This window comes from Microplitis mediator, chromosome 7 (genome assembly GCF_029852145.1).
Source record: "Microplitis mediator isolate UGA2020A chromosome 7, iyMicMedi2.1, whole genome shotgun sequence".
Lineage (NCBI taxonomy): Eukaryota > Metazoa > Arthropoda > Insecta > Hymenoptera > Braconidae > Microplitis > Microplitis mediator.
The window spans coordinates 20,631,498-20,647,874 of record NC_079975.1 but is presented as its reverse complement, the minus strand read 5'-3'; the positions used below and the strand labels follow the sequence as shown (position 1 = coordinate 20,647,874).

The window sequence follows — 16,377 nt, the reverse complement described above, 5'->3', positions numbered from 1 at the left end:
ATATATATATATATATATATATATATATATATATATATATATATATATATATATATATATATATATATATATGTACGACATATACTTTATTTTTATTTATTTCACTCTATTTTTGTCTTAAATTTTCTCGTTTTGTTCACTTGTTTGTCTTTCAATGCAAATACATGATTTATATGTATAATGCATTGAACGATATGAATATATACATATATATGATATTCAGATATGTTTATTTAAAATCAGCATAATAAGTAATTAGACTACTGAAATTTTTTTTTTACAAAATAATTATAATTTTTTAGTCAGCACTGAAAAATTAAAAGTACGATTCATATTTTATGAATGATATATTTTATTATAAGAGATTACGTGACCTTGTAGGACACAACAGAAGGGGAATTATAAATAAGTAAGAATTGAAATAGGAGGATAAAATAAACTTGCGTATCCAATAAAAAAATAGTATGAACAATAATAATGATAATGGCTATTGATATTCCTTGAATCTGTCAACAGACTGGACTGTAGCTTTAAGGAAGTATGGACTTAATGGGGTTGAATAGGACTTGATATATATGTATATATCTATTTCAAGCTGATTATTCTCTTCATTATTAATAAGTAAGACAATAAAGTGGGGATTAAGGGCAGTTTACATTTAGAATCTTGAAATTTCTACTCTGGTTCGATAATTGAATACTAGGGATGTGCAGGTAGTGTTTGAATCGAATATTACTATTCGAATTGAACAATTTGAATTTTCTGATAGCCAAAAAAAATTTTATCATTTAAAAACTTTAAGCGATAATTCGTTGAAATTAATCCTAAAATTCTTATACTTTAAATTATTCATCTTGAAAGCGATATACGAACTGTTCTTTACACATATATTTTTTCTGTGTATAAAAAAAATAAAAACGGCAATTTTTGATAAATTTCTCGGGTCAAAATTCTATTACAGAACTTTAATGATTCAATTAATTCGTTAATAGATTTACAAATTTGGGATAATTATCAGATAATTAAAATTCAATTATCTGAAGTTTGAAATTTGCTGGGTAGTACGCATTAACTTCCTGTAGATGAATATTTTGTTCGTGCATTCGATGATAATCGAATAATTCAATATTTTATAAAACACAAATTTGATATTTAAGTCACCGAAAATAATAAAATAAAAAAAAATATGTTTACAAATATTATAGAAACATCCATGTCAACATATATATATGTATATTAGGGTGGCGCAAAAAAACCGACTATTTTTTTTTTTCCATCTCGCATGAAAATTTGTTGGTTTACGATGTTTTAAGAAGCCTCTCAACAAATCAGCTCGATAATAAATTTTTAAGAGGTCGCTCACGAATTTTGAAAATATCAAAAATGATCGAAAATCGGATTTTTATTTAAAAAATTTTTTTTTTCTCGTGGCAGCAATAGTTTATATTTGTAAAATCATGACTATGCTGAAAATTTCAGCCCAAAATGTAAATATTTAAACGGCGCTCAAGAATTTCGAATATTAACTGATAATATGTAACTAATAGTTTGAATTAGTTTTTATAACTCAATTATTGTCATTTCACTTAAATATAACTTTTGCATAACCAAAAATATACAGAACAGTCTTAAACAATGAAATTCGGTCAGTTTTGAATAAGCGAAAAAACCTACCAATTGGATTAAAAAATAAAAAAGTATGTAAATAACTTATTATTTCTATTTCTCGAGTTATATTTTTATTCATTGTCATGCAAATTGATAGTGAAAAAATCGAGAAGCTTTATTATTAATATTTAAGGGTCGCTCAAAAACGTCCAAGAGACTGCGCTCGGAAACATTCAAAATTCTTGAGCGCCGTTTAAATATTTAAATTTTGGGCTGAAATTTTCAGCATAGTCATGATTTTACAAATATAAACTATTGCTGCCACGAGAAAAAAAAAATTTTTTAAATAAAAATCCGAATTTCGATCATTTTTGATATTTTCAAAATTCATGAGCGACCTCTTAAAAATTTTTTATCGAGCTGATTTGTTGAGAGGCTTCTTAAAACATCGTAAACCAACAAATTTTCATGCGAGATGGAAAAAAAAAAAATAGTCGGTTTTTTTGCGCCACCCTAATGTATATAAATATGTATATATATATATATGTAAAATTTTATTTTAGACCACAAATTATTATTTGCCGTCACTCTATCTGACACTTTAGCAGTTCGATAAATTAAATAAAGATGATTTATCTTGACATTGTCAAGGCAAAGATAAAATAAAAATATCCATATATATATTTATATATATATATATATATATATATGTATGGTGACATTGAAAAATAATTGAGTGTATTGACTTATAAATATAGAGAAAATAAAATAAAAATCAAGTAAATTAAATTAAGTAACGAGAAAATATATCAAGTATCACAGTATAAAAAAGTTAGCACATATTACCTTTGATATTTTAAACTCGATAGAGTGACGTCTGAATCGCGACTACGGTTGACAGAGACAAAAATCAAAGGGGACGAAAAATCTCGGATCAAAGTGAACAAAAAAATAGAATCAAAGAAAATGAAATATCAGAGGAGTATAAAAAAAAAAAAAAAAAAAAAAAAAAAACTGTAGCGTATAAAAGGTAATTGAAGACAGAACAATGAATAATAAAAAGTTTAAAAAGAATTCAGTGGGTCATGCTTTATCAAACGATAGCAATTAAAACTTCTTCACCGATCAAATTGCTAATGTAAAATCACTTTTAATTTATTTTAACACCAATTAAAGAGTTTGTTTATTATGTATACACTGATCGAAAGGTTATCTTGGTTCAAAGAGAATTATCTTGAGTCAAGAAAATATTTAGGAAAATGGAATAAATCCTGGTTGAAGAAAATTTTCTCTTAATTTTGATTATTTTGATTCAAAAAGTTATTTTTTCAACCCAAATGGGTTAAAGTTTTAAGTTAAAAATTTATGATTTTAGTTCAAAGAGAAAAAATATTTAAAGAAAGTAAATTGTTTTTTGAATTAATATTTTGAATTTCTTTATTCATGTGTATTGAATATTTTATTCTATGACATTTAACTTCTCTACGTAAGGAGTCAGATTTCTTAAACCAACTAGTGGCTATTGCTTGAAACAAAAATAAAAAAAATTCAAGTCAAGAAAATCAAGCTCTTGGTTTTTTTCCATAGCAGCATTCGGATAACAGGAGCACTCGGGTCTATGCAGCTTCTCTACTTCGGACACTACTTTGTGTATACACGTAGACGCCCGAAGATCCCAAAAAAATGAAACGAGTCTGTTCAGCGCTGGCGCCGTATATGTGCAATTATATATTACACACCAATATTCTAATAGTAATAGTTTATTAATTATACAATTAACTAATTCATATACATTAATTGTTTTGAATTGAAGTGTTCGGTAAAAATGTGAGTTATTGTAGTTATTAGTCATTATATCTGGTGTTTTTTCCTGATTTACGTTAAGTTAAATGGTGTCGTTTCAATCACAAAAAAGTAAGTTAATTATCATTTATGTTGTTTTTAATCGTATCAGATAGTCACGTTTGTTATCATTTCTGATCCTAAATTTATATAAAATTGTTTTCTTTTTAGTGTGGTATATATCATGCAGTTGATGCTGTCGATGAAGCCAGGATAAATAACCTAACCTTTCATTTATTTTTGTAACAAAAAAAAAAATTTTTATTGTAATAAAGAATCAAAATATATTTTGGTGATTAATTGTATATACTCTGAAAATTGAATTTTTAATAAAAACCATTAATTTAAAATTGAACTTAATTATTGTATTTTAAAATAAAAGTATTTTTTATTTTACGTTAATGTATAATTTAGTTTTAAAATGAGTTTTTTATTTTTTTAATCTAAAATTAATTGTTTTCAGATAAAGTCTACATTTATTTTGAACTAAATGTTATCAAATCTTTAAATAAAATAATTTTTACTTGAAGTAAGTTAAATGTGCCTCCGTTTAAAAACTCGATGTATCGAAATGAATCGATATCGACTACATTCGAGAGAACGATGTTTTCCGAATGAGTTGGTATCTTCTAAAACCAAGAGCTAAATTTTCTTGAGCCAACCAAGTTGTTTTCTTGTTCGGAGAAACTAAAAACATTTATAGCAAAAATTTATATTTTTAAATCAAAAGTGAATTTCTTTATTGAAGAGCTTTATATACTCTAATTAAAAAAAAAAAAATTTTTTTACCAAGAGAAAATTTTTTCAAACAAGAAAAGAGGATATTTCAATTTAAGAATTTATTTTTGGAAACGATTTTCTTCTTGACCCAAGAATTTCTTTTTTTGTGTGTACGTTGTAAGTTCATTATTTTATTGAATAATCAGTTTAGAGGCCGGCGAATTGTTTTTTCTGTTTGACGGCAAGATAATTTTATTTATGAATACATAATAAAATATATTTAAATATCCTCTCATTGTGTCCATTCTTTATATATATTCACAAAGTTCGTATACGGAAAAGAATGAACTATATAAATTGAGAATGACAAGTAATATAATGATAAAGTGATCAGTAAATACCATCATTCTTAATAGTAATTCTTTCGTTTATGATTAAAACGTGAATAATTACAGTATAAGTATGAAAATTTATTGTCTATGTAAGAAAAATTACTATTTGAACTTCAAAAATCGTAACTGATACTTAGAAAATAGACGACACGTATTATAAAATTTACTATTTGAATGTTAAAATTCCTCATATTGACAACCGGGGTCCGGGTTATAATTTCAAATAGTAATTTTTAAAGTTTTTTTTTTCCGTGGCAGGAAGGTGGACAAAAGGATGTAAATCAAAATACTAATTGTTAATTAATTGCGACATTTCGGTCATATATTTGACCTTCATCAGGAATCTAAATTTTACTTACAAACCCATGTTAAAAAAGGTTATAATAACCAATAAGATGTTTACTTGTAAAACATATTTACCTCAACACGCAATACATAAACATTATATATAATGCACATTCGATCTTATTAATATTTAAATCATATTGCAAATTAATAAATTTGGTAAAAATAATTATTTTGAAATATCAAAGGAACTCTCTTAAAATGAACCAGTGAAATTCCACTGATTCAACCAGTGAACTAAAAATATGTAAGCGCGCGGGTACAGCAGCATTCTGTACATGAGTATATTTATGTGTTTTATTGTGTCAATAAGTGAATAATATTTATTTATTATCTTTGTGTAATATTTCAATTAACTTTGATATAACAATAACAATAATATGACACAATTTTTACAGAGTATAAAAATAAATAACTTTGGAGTAACTTCAATAGCTTGGAACTAACCTCATAAACATTAAAGTAAACAATATAAAAAGCCCATTGAAAATGGAAACAAATTAAATTTTTATAATTCCTAATATATATTATTTATTTTATTACTAAATAATTTATAATTAAATATAATTGTTATTAAAACTCTTTTAGTTCACTTTGTTCTTAAATAAACGATTATAATAAAATAAAATTAATCTAACCTATTTTCTTTATATTTATATAGTACACCGGCGTATCACTGGTTCAACCAGTGACCCAAGAGATCATCTTAGTCCACTGGTTGAATCAGTGAAATTTCACTAGTTCATTTTAAGAGAGAACAGTATTATTCTAAGTCACATGTTTTATTTGTTACTTTTATATTTCAAAATAATTATTTTTACCAAATGTATTAATTTGTAATATAATTTAAATATTAATAATATCGAACGTGCATTATATATAATGTTTATTATGTATTGCGTGTTGAGGTAAATATGTTTTACAAGTAAACATCTCATTGGTTATTATAACCTTTTTTAACATGTGTTTGTAATTAAAATTTAGATGCCTGATGAAGGTCAAATATATGACCGAAACGTCGCAATTAATTAACAATTAGTATTTTGATTTACATCCTATTATACACTTTCCTGCGAACTTTGTGAATACATATATTTTAATATTTATTTAATCTTTAGAAATTTATCATACTGCGAAAAATTAAAAGTTAATTCGGAGTTACGGAGTCTAAAAAAATAATTTCGCATAGGAAGTAAAAAGGGAGTTTATTTTTTCAGAAGAGTGATTTGGGAGTGATCGGGATTTTATTTTAATCCGCATCCTCTTCAATTTGGAATTTTAATATTAAAATAAAATCCCTTTGGAGTGAATTTCACTTGAGGGTGATTAAATAAATTAAAAATCATCCGCTCTGCATTCACTCCGGATTTAATCTGCGTTTACTTCGTAAAATTTTAATATCAGTTGTTGCCATAGCAATTAATCCTTAACAATTTCAAGTGGGCGAAAAAATTTATTTAATTATTTTTAGTATTCCGTTAACTCGTAACTAAATTTTTTTACTTGAATTGATATTTAAATTATTTACCCCTTTAGCGATGTAGTTAAAAACATGAAAAAAAACTTGTATTTTTTCGAAGCGTACCCAGAAAAAATTATGAATGCCAATAAAAAAATTTAATAACATTCACCGTCTATTCTTCAGATTACATTTTATATTTATTATGTTTTTTTAACAAATAAATTTTTTGCTCTATCAATCATGCGGCTTTAGAAACGATTAAAGTCGCAACAAAAGCCCATTCACTAAAGTCTGCGCGACAATATTTTATTTTTACTTACAGGAGTTTAAAGTCAATTTTATATTAATATTCATAAAATCATGGCCACAGTTTTTCCGTTATCTACTTGAGCATTTCTATCACTGTAATAGTATTTTAAAAAAATTAAATACATACATAATTTTAGATATACTCCCACGTCTGCAAAAAGTCGTATTTTATTTCATGAACTTTAATTTTATACTCGACTAACTTAATAAAAAATACATTACATTTCCTGTGTTCCGTTGTAAATAAATACATCCACTGAAATTATAACCCTCCGGCAATAAAATTATAAGAGGAAAAATTATATATATATATAGGAAGGGCGGCCAAAACGGATCACCCTAAAAATTTAGTGAAATTTTTTTTTAAATTGTTTATGATCGTAATTTCTGACTTGTCATCATTTCTGTACAATTTTCAGTATCCAAAATTTTTTTAAAGAAATTTTTCAGTAAACTCGGTGTATTATTGGCTACAAAAATACATAAGATGTTTTCTTTGCTATATTAAAATTTTATATGTTATTTATCTTCAATCATTTTTTCGGCACCTTCATTTACTTACAATAGGGTAAGAGTACCATTTGTGGCCACTGCTCGATTTTCGGACATTTAATGCTTTATTTTAATTAATGAAAAAGTATTTTTAAAAAATTTTATTGTAATAGTGTAATAAAAGTATCTTAATAGAACACATTTAAAAAATTAATTATGTCTTTGCGTGTATTTTACAAATTATTTTACGTAAAATTTATAAGTGGCCACAAAAGGTACTTCTACCCTATTTAAAATTTTATTTTCACTTAGATTAGATTCAAACAATTTTATAACAGTTACTTTATTTAAATTAAAGGGAAAAAAGTTTTTTACTTTTTTCTGGGGGTGGTCTGTTTTTCCCGCCCCGAAAAAATTCTTTTTCTACACAGTAACAAACGAATCATCTAAGTACCCCGTGTAAAAAAAAATTCGTTCCAAAAAGATTCCAAAAAAGTCCGCATGTGAAACTTCTCAACATGAGACAGATTAGAACTTCGAATGGAACTTTTTTAGAACGTTATTAATTTTGATGGTAAAAAAAAAGTTTTTATGAGCAAATTTAGAGTCAACAAAGGACGTTCTTGGAACTTTTTTGCAATTTTTTATGGATGTTTTTTTTTAGTTCTATAAAAAATTCAAAAAAAGTGATTTTTGAACTACTTTGGCATGTTTCTAGAACGTCGTTATTCTACAAAAGATGCAAAAGTGGTGATTCTGGAACTTTTTTGGAATGTCCATATAAAATTCCAAAAAATGTCCAAGAACGTCCTTTTGGACTAAATTCGCTCATAAAAATTTTTTTTTTACCATCAAAATTACTAACGTTCCAAAAAAGTTCCATTTGAAGTTCTAATCTGTCCCGTATTTAAAAGTTCCATATGCAGAACTTTTTTGGAATCTTTTTGGAACGAATTTTTTTTACACGGGGTGTGAAAGAACGTGTGTTAAAATTCTGAGTGTTGAATTTTTAACACTTTTGTGTGTGTGTCAATTTAACACACAGTAACACTTTTTATATGTTGCCATCAAATCAACACACAAAATATGTTAAAAATAATGTCGACCATCACAAAAGAATTCTATGAAAATTTTTATTTGTAACGTATACTTGGTAACTTTTTTTAACACTCACACCATGTTAAAGTAACATATAAATAAGTGTAAAACGTTCGTTTTACACGCGATATGTGTTAATTTTGACGAATCCTTTTTTACTGTGTATGGGAACTGGAAATTTAATTTTTTCAAATGAAAATTTTAAAAAGTTCACTGCATTTGAATGCACAAAAATTCATTATTTTCTCAGCGGTCCCGTTTTGCCCGTCTTTTCCATGTTACTAAAAAATTTAATTATGATTAGATAATTTTTTCGTCATACATGCACAGGAAATTTTTATTTTCTTTTTAATTACAATCTTATTTATCGCGTTAGAAAATAAAAATATAATTAATTTTCATAAGAAACAAAAATTTATATAAAACATCGATGATCCTTGATGTCAATAGAGAGCATTAAGTTTCAGTTAAATTATATTGACACCTCATACTATTATATATTTTAATCTATTCATCCTTTACTTTGCCCATGACCTAAATGACTTAATTATTTATTTATTTTTTAAAAATTCTTTCAATAACTTGAGTTAAGTTGAGTCTCATGGGATCGAGTGATTAAAATTTTAAAGGGGTATTTAACCCTTTCCCGGTTGACCTTGAATCCCTACTCTTAATTCGGATTGTACGTCTTCGTTTTCAAGTGAAAGAGCGCTAGCCTATTTAGTAGAGAAGGGGCAGAAAAAATAGTAGAAGGGGGAGCATACATGCACTATTACAATTGAACCGATACTCACACAGCCTTACTAAGAACTGCGATTGGTTTTATCCCCACACAGCTCACACCGAGACTCCTCGAGACTCCAAACCGGGAAAGGGTTAAATGATTTATATTAATGAAGGGCATGAATATTCAGAGCTAATTGTTTTATAATTTTTTCTGTTGCAGGTTGAAACGATAGGGGATGCTTACATGGTTGTGTCAGGGCTACCTGTCAGGAATGGCATGAATCACGCGAGAGAAATTGCGAGAATGAGCCTTGCGCTACGTGACACTGTCATGACATTCAGTATTCGCCATAGGCCTAGTGAACAACTCAAATTACGTATTGGAATGCATTCTGGTAAATCTTCAATTAATATAACATATAGATAATTAGGAGTAGAAGTAAAATGAGACCCAAAAATTAAATTTTAATTATAATTATTTTTAAAAATAGTTTGGAGTTAAAAATAAAATTTAAAGATTCAAAATTTTTACCTCTGACAGAAAATTTTTTGTTAATTCAGTAGTGATTTTTAATAAAATTAGTGTGGAAAAATTCTAAGAATTAAGAATTTTTTTAAACTTCTTTGACTCCTCAATCATCAAAAATTTTAAATTTGGTTTAGAAAAAATTAAATTTTTTTTTTCAATTTTGCATTTTTAAGAAAAAAATTTTATTTTTTAATTTCAGTATTTTTTTAGTTGGTTCATTTTACCCCATATATCAAATAGTAAAATGTATTTTTTAAAATTAATGCACTTGTGTAAATTTTTTTTTTTTGAATTGATAATTAAAAAAAAAAAATTGTAGAAAATACAGAAGATTATTATCAGACTTTAGTGAGCTTTAATTTAAAAGTTAATTACTTTTTTGATTGAGCTGGCGTAGAATAAAGTACTGCTTTGCAAAAAGAATATAAAACAAAAATAAATATATTCATAAAAAATAAATGAGCGGATGAAAATGCAGTGAAAGTTTACTCGATTAAAACTAAGCTCATAAGTACATTATTTTTTATTTCAAACTAATTTATTTGAATAATTTAAAAAAAACAAATCCCTCACTTTTATTATCAAAATTAAATCTCCAGTGTTTATTTGAAGTCTAAATAAATAAAATTTATGTTCAGGACCGTGCGTTGCTGGTGTCGTCGGTCTTAAGATGCCGAGGTATTGTCTTTTTGGGGACACAGTTAACACGGCGTCCAGAATGGAAAGTAATGGCGAAGGTAATTATCATTTTTTTTTAAATTAAAAATGCACACCCCAAATACTAAGTCAATAAAAACGAAACCAATGAAATAAATTTAATCCGTCGCGTTCTATTTTATCGACCGCCACATCGTAAGTTACGCAATTGTTTGAACCAGTGACCGATACGTGGCGTCACTTGGCTTTACCAAACCAAAATTTATATTAACCTACGGTATTTTTTGGAAATAATTTACTAATAATTATACCATAACAATTTGAAATGTTTATTTTATAAGAACATACATTTGCAATAAATTTATTAATATTTTTTTTTTATAAATTAATTGGAGACTAAATATTTATAGAAATTTTTTTTACAAATTAGAGCACACCCTCGATATTTGAGGTGTGTAAAATTATTTATAAATTTTTTTTTCACAAAAGTAGGTCGTAAATTATTTTGACCAAAAAATTTTATTGCGGCTTTGAAAGTTTGAATTTTTCAGATTTAATAATAAAAAAAAAATTTTATATTTAAAATTTTTAGAAGTTATGTAGATTTCAAGAGTCGGGTCTTTTTTCTCTGTCACACTCGAGTGGACGAACGGTAGTATCCTTGGTGCGCTTGCGCAGTAAATGAAAATTTTGTTGTTTTTCTCTCAAACAAATGAATATTTTGGAAAAATGAGAAAATTACTAGATTATAGAGTAATGCATCGAGCCTCGTTCTTAATTTTGGGTTCAGAGTTTTTGTTTGAGAGAAAGGTTCAGACAGAAAAATTACCGACTTTCCTTAAAATAATTAAAGAGCTCATTTTTCAAATTTTAAAAATCCTCGAAGTGCGAACCCAGTTCCTAGTTCTGTCGAAAAGTTAACGTTTAAGAAATTATTTTTTATAGAACCATAAGTCACAAGGACGTTAAAAACTTTTTTTATAGGCTATAAAATATTTACATTTTCTACTTTTTTTTATGCTCACTAAAAATTTATTGCATGCGCGCATCGATAATTTTACCATCAAATTTAATAGTTCGATTCTGTTTCGCGATCAATAGATAAATATCTCAAGTTGTTGTGTAACCAATAGCAAGCGGTAATTTTTAAATTATCAGCACACTGTCAAAAATTTACAGCGAACTGGATTTAATCCAGAGTGATAAGGAAGCGGATGACTGTGTAATTATTTAATACCCTTGTAGTAAAATTCACTCTACGGGGGAGTTTATTTTAATATTAGTTCCAAAATGGACTGAATGCGGTACCGTCACTTATTATCCGAAGACAAAATATCCACGATAAAATATCCGAAGACATTTTATCCGATAGACAAAATATCCTCGACAAAATATCTTATAATATAAATATTTTTCATATAAATAGTACGGTACCCTTTTATCAGAAATGTTTAATATATTTGCACATAAAATTTGAGTGTGTGATATTAAAAATAGATCAACACATATGCTTGAAATCGTACTGTGCCCTTTTTTCACAGATTTTAGGTGGGTATTATTTTGGAAATAGGTCAACACATTAGTTTGGAATGGTACAGTACCCGGTTATCGAAAACCACGAATTATTTTTTCACTTCAGAACCGTTTTCATATAATTTTGTCCAAGCTTTTCTCTGAGATAAAAACCCTAAACGCTAAATAAAGACACAGACCCGACGCTTTACTCTATGAACTAGCGAAGTGCACTTCAATTTTTTGACAACTTCCATTTGTTTACGAGAAAAGCTTGGACAAAGTTTCCATTTACTGTACAAGTGCAACAAAGATAGTACCGTTTATCCACTTGAGTGCGAATAGAGAAACAAATGAAAACGCGCCTTAAAATATATTTTTCTGCACTGATAGAAGGATTTCTTAGCATTTAAAAAATATTTCTTACACAGAAAAAAAGAATTTCTTGGCGCAAGAAATATTTTGTATTATGAATTGAAGACAAAAATTTTTCTTGGCTCAAGAATTTTTTTCTCGCCTTAAAAATTTTTTTCTTGTTCCGAGAAAATTTTTTCTTACCCCAAGAAAAGTTTTGTTTTCACTTTATAATACAGAAAAATTTCTTGGGTCAAGTAAAAATTTTTTGCGCCAAGAAATCCTTTTTTTCTGTGTAGTATTTAAGAAATCATTTCTTAAACATCATTTTTTTGTAGTTAACAAACATTTTTTACTATTTAAGAAATGATTTCTTAATAGTTAAGAAATCATTTCTTAAGGCATGGTTTCTTAACTATTAAAAAATGATTTCTTAAATAGTAATAAATATTTGTTAAATACAAAGAAATGATGTTTAAGAAATGGTTTCTTAAATACTAAGAAATCCTTCTATCAGTGTGAATAACCCGATGAAAAAAGATTTTATACAATTGTATAAAATTATATACAAAAAATGGCCCGATCCAATTGTATACAACTGTATAGAAATTGTATACAATTCTATACAAATTGTATACAATTGGATCGGGCCATTTTTTCTATCCAATTATATATAGCCTGTACACTGAGAGAAAAATCCAGTAAATCTAACTATAAAATGACAGTTAAATAGCGCTTTAACTATTTTTTCGGAGTTACTACAACACCAATAGATAGTTATTATAAATATCTCTAAGTAGTTATGTTAAATATTTTTTAGTTCAATTAACTATATAAATAGTTAATGTAACTGATTTTTAAACTTGTATTCAATTAATAATTTTTAATTTTTTAAACTAAACTTAGGTAGTTAATTCATCTATAACTCTTTCATTAAAGCAAACAAAAATATTAAGTATCATTACAATGTTTTTTTAGTTAATTCAATGAATATTTTTTAGTTAAATCCATTAAATAAATAATTTTTTTTTCGCACAGATATACCATTCACATGATTTTAATTATTAAGTAGAGACTCTATAGAGTTTTGATTAGAATTAATTTTTTTTTTAAAGTTCAAGTTAAATTTTAAAGATAAATTATTTATTGATTCATTAATAATAAATATTAATGTCTTGATGTATTATAGGATAAACTATAATACAATCCAAAAATGTAAGTATCACTTTGTCAAATGACAGAGTTGTACTGATGCCGAAATTGTTTTTAACTTTGGAATTTAACAGTTCTGAGATATATATCTTGCCAGGGACACTACACAGCGGCTGGGCGCGATCTCGTGGCGAGCATCGAACTACTCCCGCTACTGCTGTCTGGTACCGGTGACTTTCCTCTCCTCCATACACATGTTTTCTCTCAAGAAATTTTTCTCTTGGTTTAAGCAATTTTATTTAGATATTAACTCGTGTTTTGAACATTTTAATTTTTTTATGATTATTTGCCGTAAACGCAAAATTTAAACATAAATTACACATATACACGCTTGACAGAGGAAAAATTTCTAATTCACACCGCTTAAATTTAATACAATACTTAGTGTAATTTTCACACCACAATTTTTACACAGACATTTACACTACACCGAGTCCAATAATATTTTACAGTGTAGACAAACTAAAATTTGAAAGACGCATTTAGGTTTTGATAACGTACAAATGAAGAACCTTATTAGCTAAAGGAAAAACTTTTGTCAGCTATTAATATTGATCCTAAATGGTTTTTAAAATTATCCGATATTTTTGCGAATTATAACTACATCGAAAAAAGTTAACTCGAATCAAGTAAAAATGTTCTTGATTCAAGAAAAATCTTCTTGCACCAAGTAAATAATTATCTTACAATTTTTATCTTGAATCAAAATTTTTTTTCTCAAGTCAACATATTTTTATGCTTAAATCGAAAATTTTTGTACGACAGTTCAGTTTAAGTATTCCAATTTATCTTAAATAATTGATATAAATATGTATTTCTATTTTCAAAATATTTTTAACAACTAAAGTTTTCTAAAAAAATTAAGATAACAAATTTTTTGGAAAAAAAAATTCTTTGAAAAATAATTTTTTTAGAAAAAAATAATCTTGCAAAAAAAATATGTTTGAGAAAAAGTTTTTGATAAAAACTTTTTGGCGATTTAAAAACATTTATTTACTCAATCATTAAGTTTTGAAAAAAAAATTAAAAATCCATTTCCTGCCTACATTTAACTCAATTACAGTAACTTGATAATTTTAGTTCCATTAACTAGATTTATATTTATAACAACTATTTTATTTTAACTTTAAATCAGCAGTTATAATAAAAACAATTTTTATTTACATACACTAAAAAAATTAAGTTATAGTTAATTTTAAAATTCATATACTATCAACTAAATTTTTTTAGTTAAAACAACAATTTTCGGAGACTGAAAAATTTTAGTTGCTTTAATTAATTTTTTTTTAGTTCGAGCAACTACTGAATAGTTAGCCTTACTAACGCATTAGTACCAGTAACTAATTTTAAATAGTTGAAGTCTTTTTAGTTAAAATGACTATCGACTTTTCTCTCAGTGTATATAATTATATACAGTCTATATATAATTATATATAGTCTATATATAATTGTATAAAATCTTTTTTCATCGGGAAGATTTATCGACAGGATATTTTGTCACGGATTTTTTGTCTCTTGAATATTTAGTCCGGGGATATTTTGTCTACCGGATATTTTATTGCGGATTACAAGTCCAGATCACTCCGAAATCATTACGCTAGAAAAATTCCTCATCCATTTCGTATGCGTAGAGATTTTTGCTAAGACTCCGTAATTCCGGGTGACGAATAAGTCTAAAGATTTGAATTAGGTCCCGTTTCTTTTGACCTTTGGCTCACGTCAACTTTGTCTTATATTTTTATCTTAAAGAATTATTGTTTTTTAAAATAAATGACTTGAAAAATTGTCAACACTTTCTTTTATGACAACATTTACATAAATTGATTTAAATATAACCTTGCCCTGAAAAAAAATAATTAATTAATTTTACATTCTTCTGAAGGCAAACAAAAGATTCGTTGAAACGATAATTAAAATATTCTCATTTGTCAAATAATAACTGTACAAACTGACTAATTACGATAAGCAAATTAAAAATCCGATAACCGCTTAAATTAAAAAAGTCATCGTCACGTTTTTATTTTTTATTCTATTTCATTTTTCTCTGTATTATTTTGAATCAGAGTTCGTGCTTTGGCTTTATTTATATTTATTGATATTTTTTTTTTCCAGTTGAATAAAAAAAACAAAAAAAAAAAAAAACAATTAATCTGCTCTTTAACTTCCATATATTCGCTCGAGTGTTCAATATTTAATTATACTTTTATTTATTTTCATCCAATCCAATTTTATTTTTTTAACATCCGTGCGTTTTTTAAAAATACAAAATTTATTTAAATAGTAAATATATTCATATCCATATCACTTTATCTAAATCTTTTAAATTTCAATGTAATTATTGTTTACTTTTTTTTCGTTTTGAATCACGCGTTATTTTTATTTTTTTAATTTTTCCTCTTAATTATACATTCGGGTTTTCTATTACTGGCTAGGGCGCAATAACGTGACCACTATGTCACTGGTGCTTTTATTAAACGCGAAACTGAGCGGTTACTACTCCAATATACACGTCAAATATTCTCGATTATGTGCATGGAAATAGTCCTTGTATTCAAATATTACGACCACTAAATTCAAAGTTTGAAAACAAAGTAAACTTTTGTTTTATTTCTGTTATTAATTTATTTTCATATTTATTGAAGCATATGAATACTTAACAGATGAGCAAATTTTAGTTGTATGTAATTTTTTAAATAGAAAATTGCGTCATATATATTTGCATAAATTTTTATCATAACTTTGATTTAGTGACAGGACTAAATGTCCAGGTTGAAAATCTCCACGAGACACAAAATTTATAACAAAAAGTCAAATCCATGTACACTAGACTGTGTCAGAAAAAAAAAAAATTTATTTTAATTAAATACATCTCAAAAGTTACTTTAATAAAAAAAAAAAATTCTCCTAAAATTTCAGCTCTATATCTCAAAAATTGAGCTGGCGCGGGGGGGGGGGGGTCCCCTTTCCCATTTAAAATACATTTAAAAATATTTGTTTTTTCTATTTTGTAAATAACTATGTCAAAAATTTTTTTTCCGAATTTTTAATTTAGCAATCTTATAGGAAATTAAATTCTCTACAAAAAAGATCTCTTGTATCATACGCTTAAAGTTGATAGA

General features: G+C 26.3%; 1 protein-coding gene across 4 annotated transcripts in view; it reads left to right on the top strand.

Moving 5' to 3' along the window:
* Window positions 1–16,377, top strand: part of LOC130672262 (receptor-type guanylate cyclase gcy-28-like) — a 205,751-nt gene that overhangs the window by 179,868 nt on the left and 9,506 nt on the right. For all 4 annotated transcript variants that reach the window (XM_057476718.1, XM_057476717.1, XM_057476715.1 and 1 more), the window contains 2 exons: window positions 9,215–9,389; window positions 10,162–10,260. In XM_057476718.1, coding sequence (XP_057332701.1) covers window positions 9,215–9,389; window positions 10,162–10,260 — 274 coding nt within the window. The remainder of the gene's footprint in view (window positions 1–9,214; window positions 9,390–10,161; window positions 10,261–16,377) is intronic.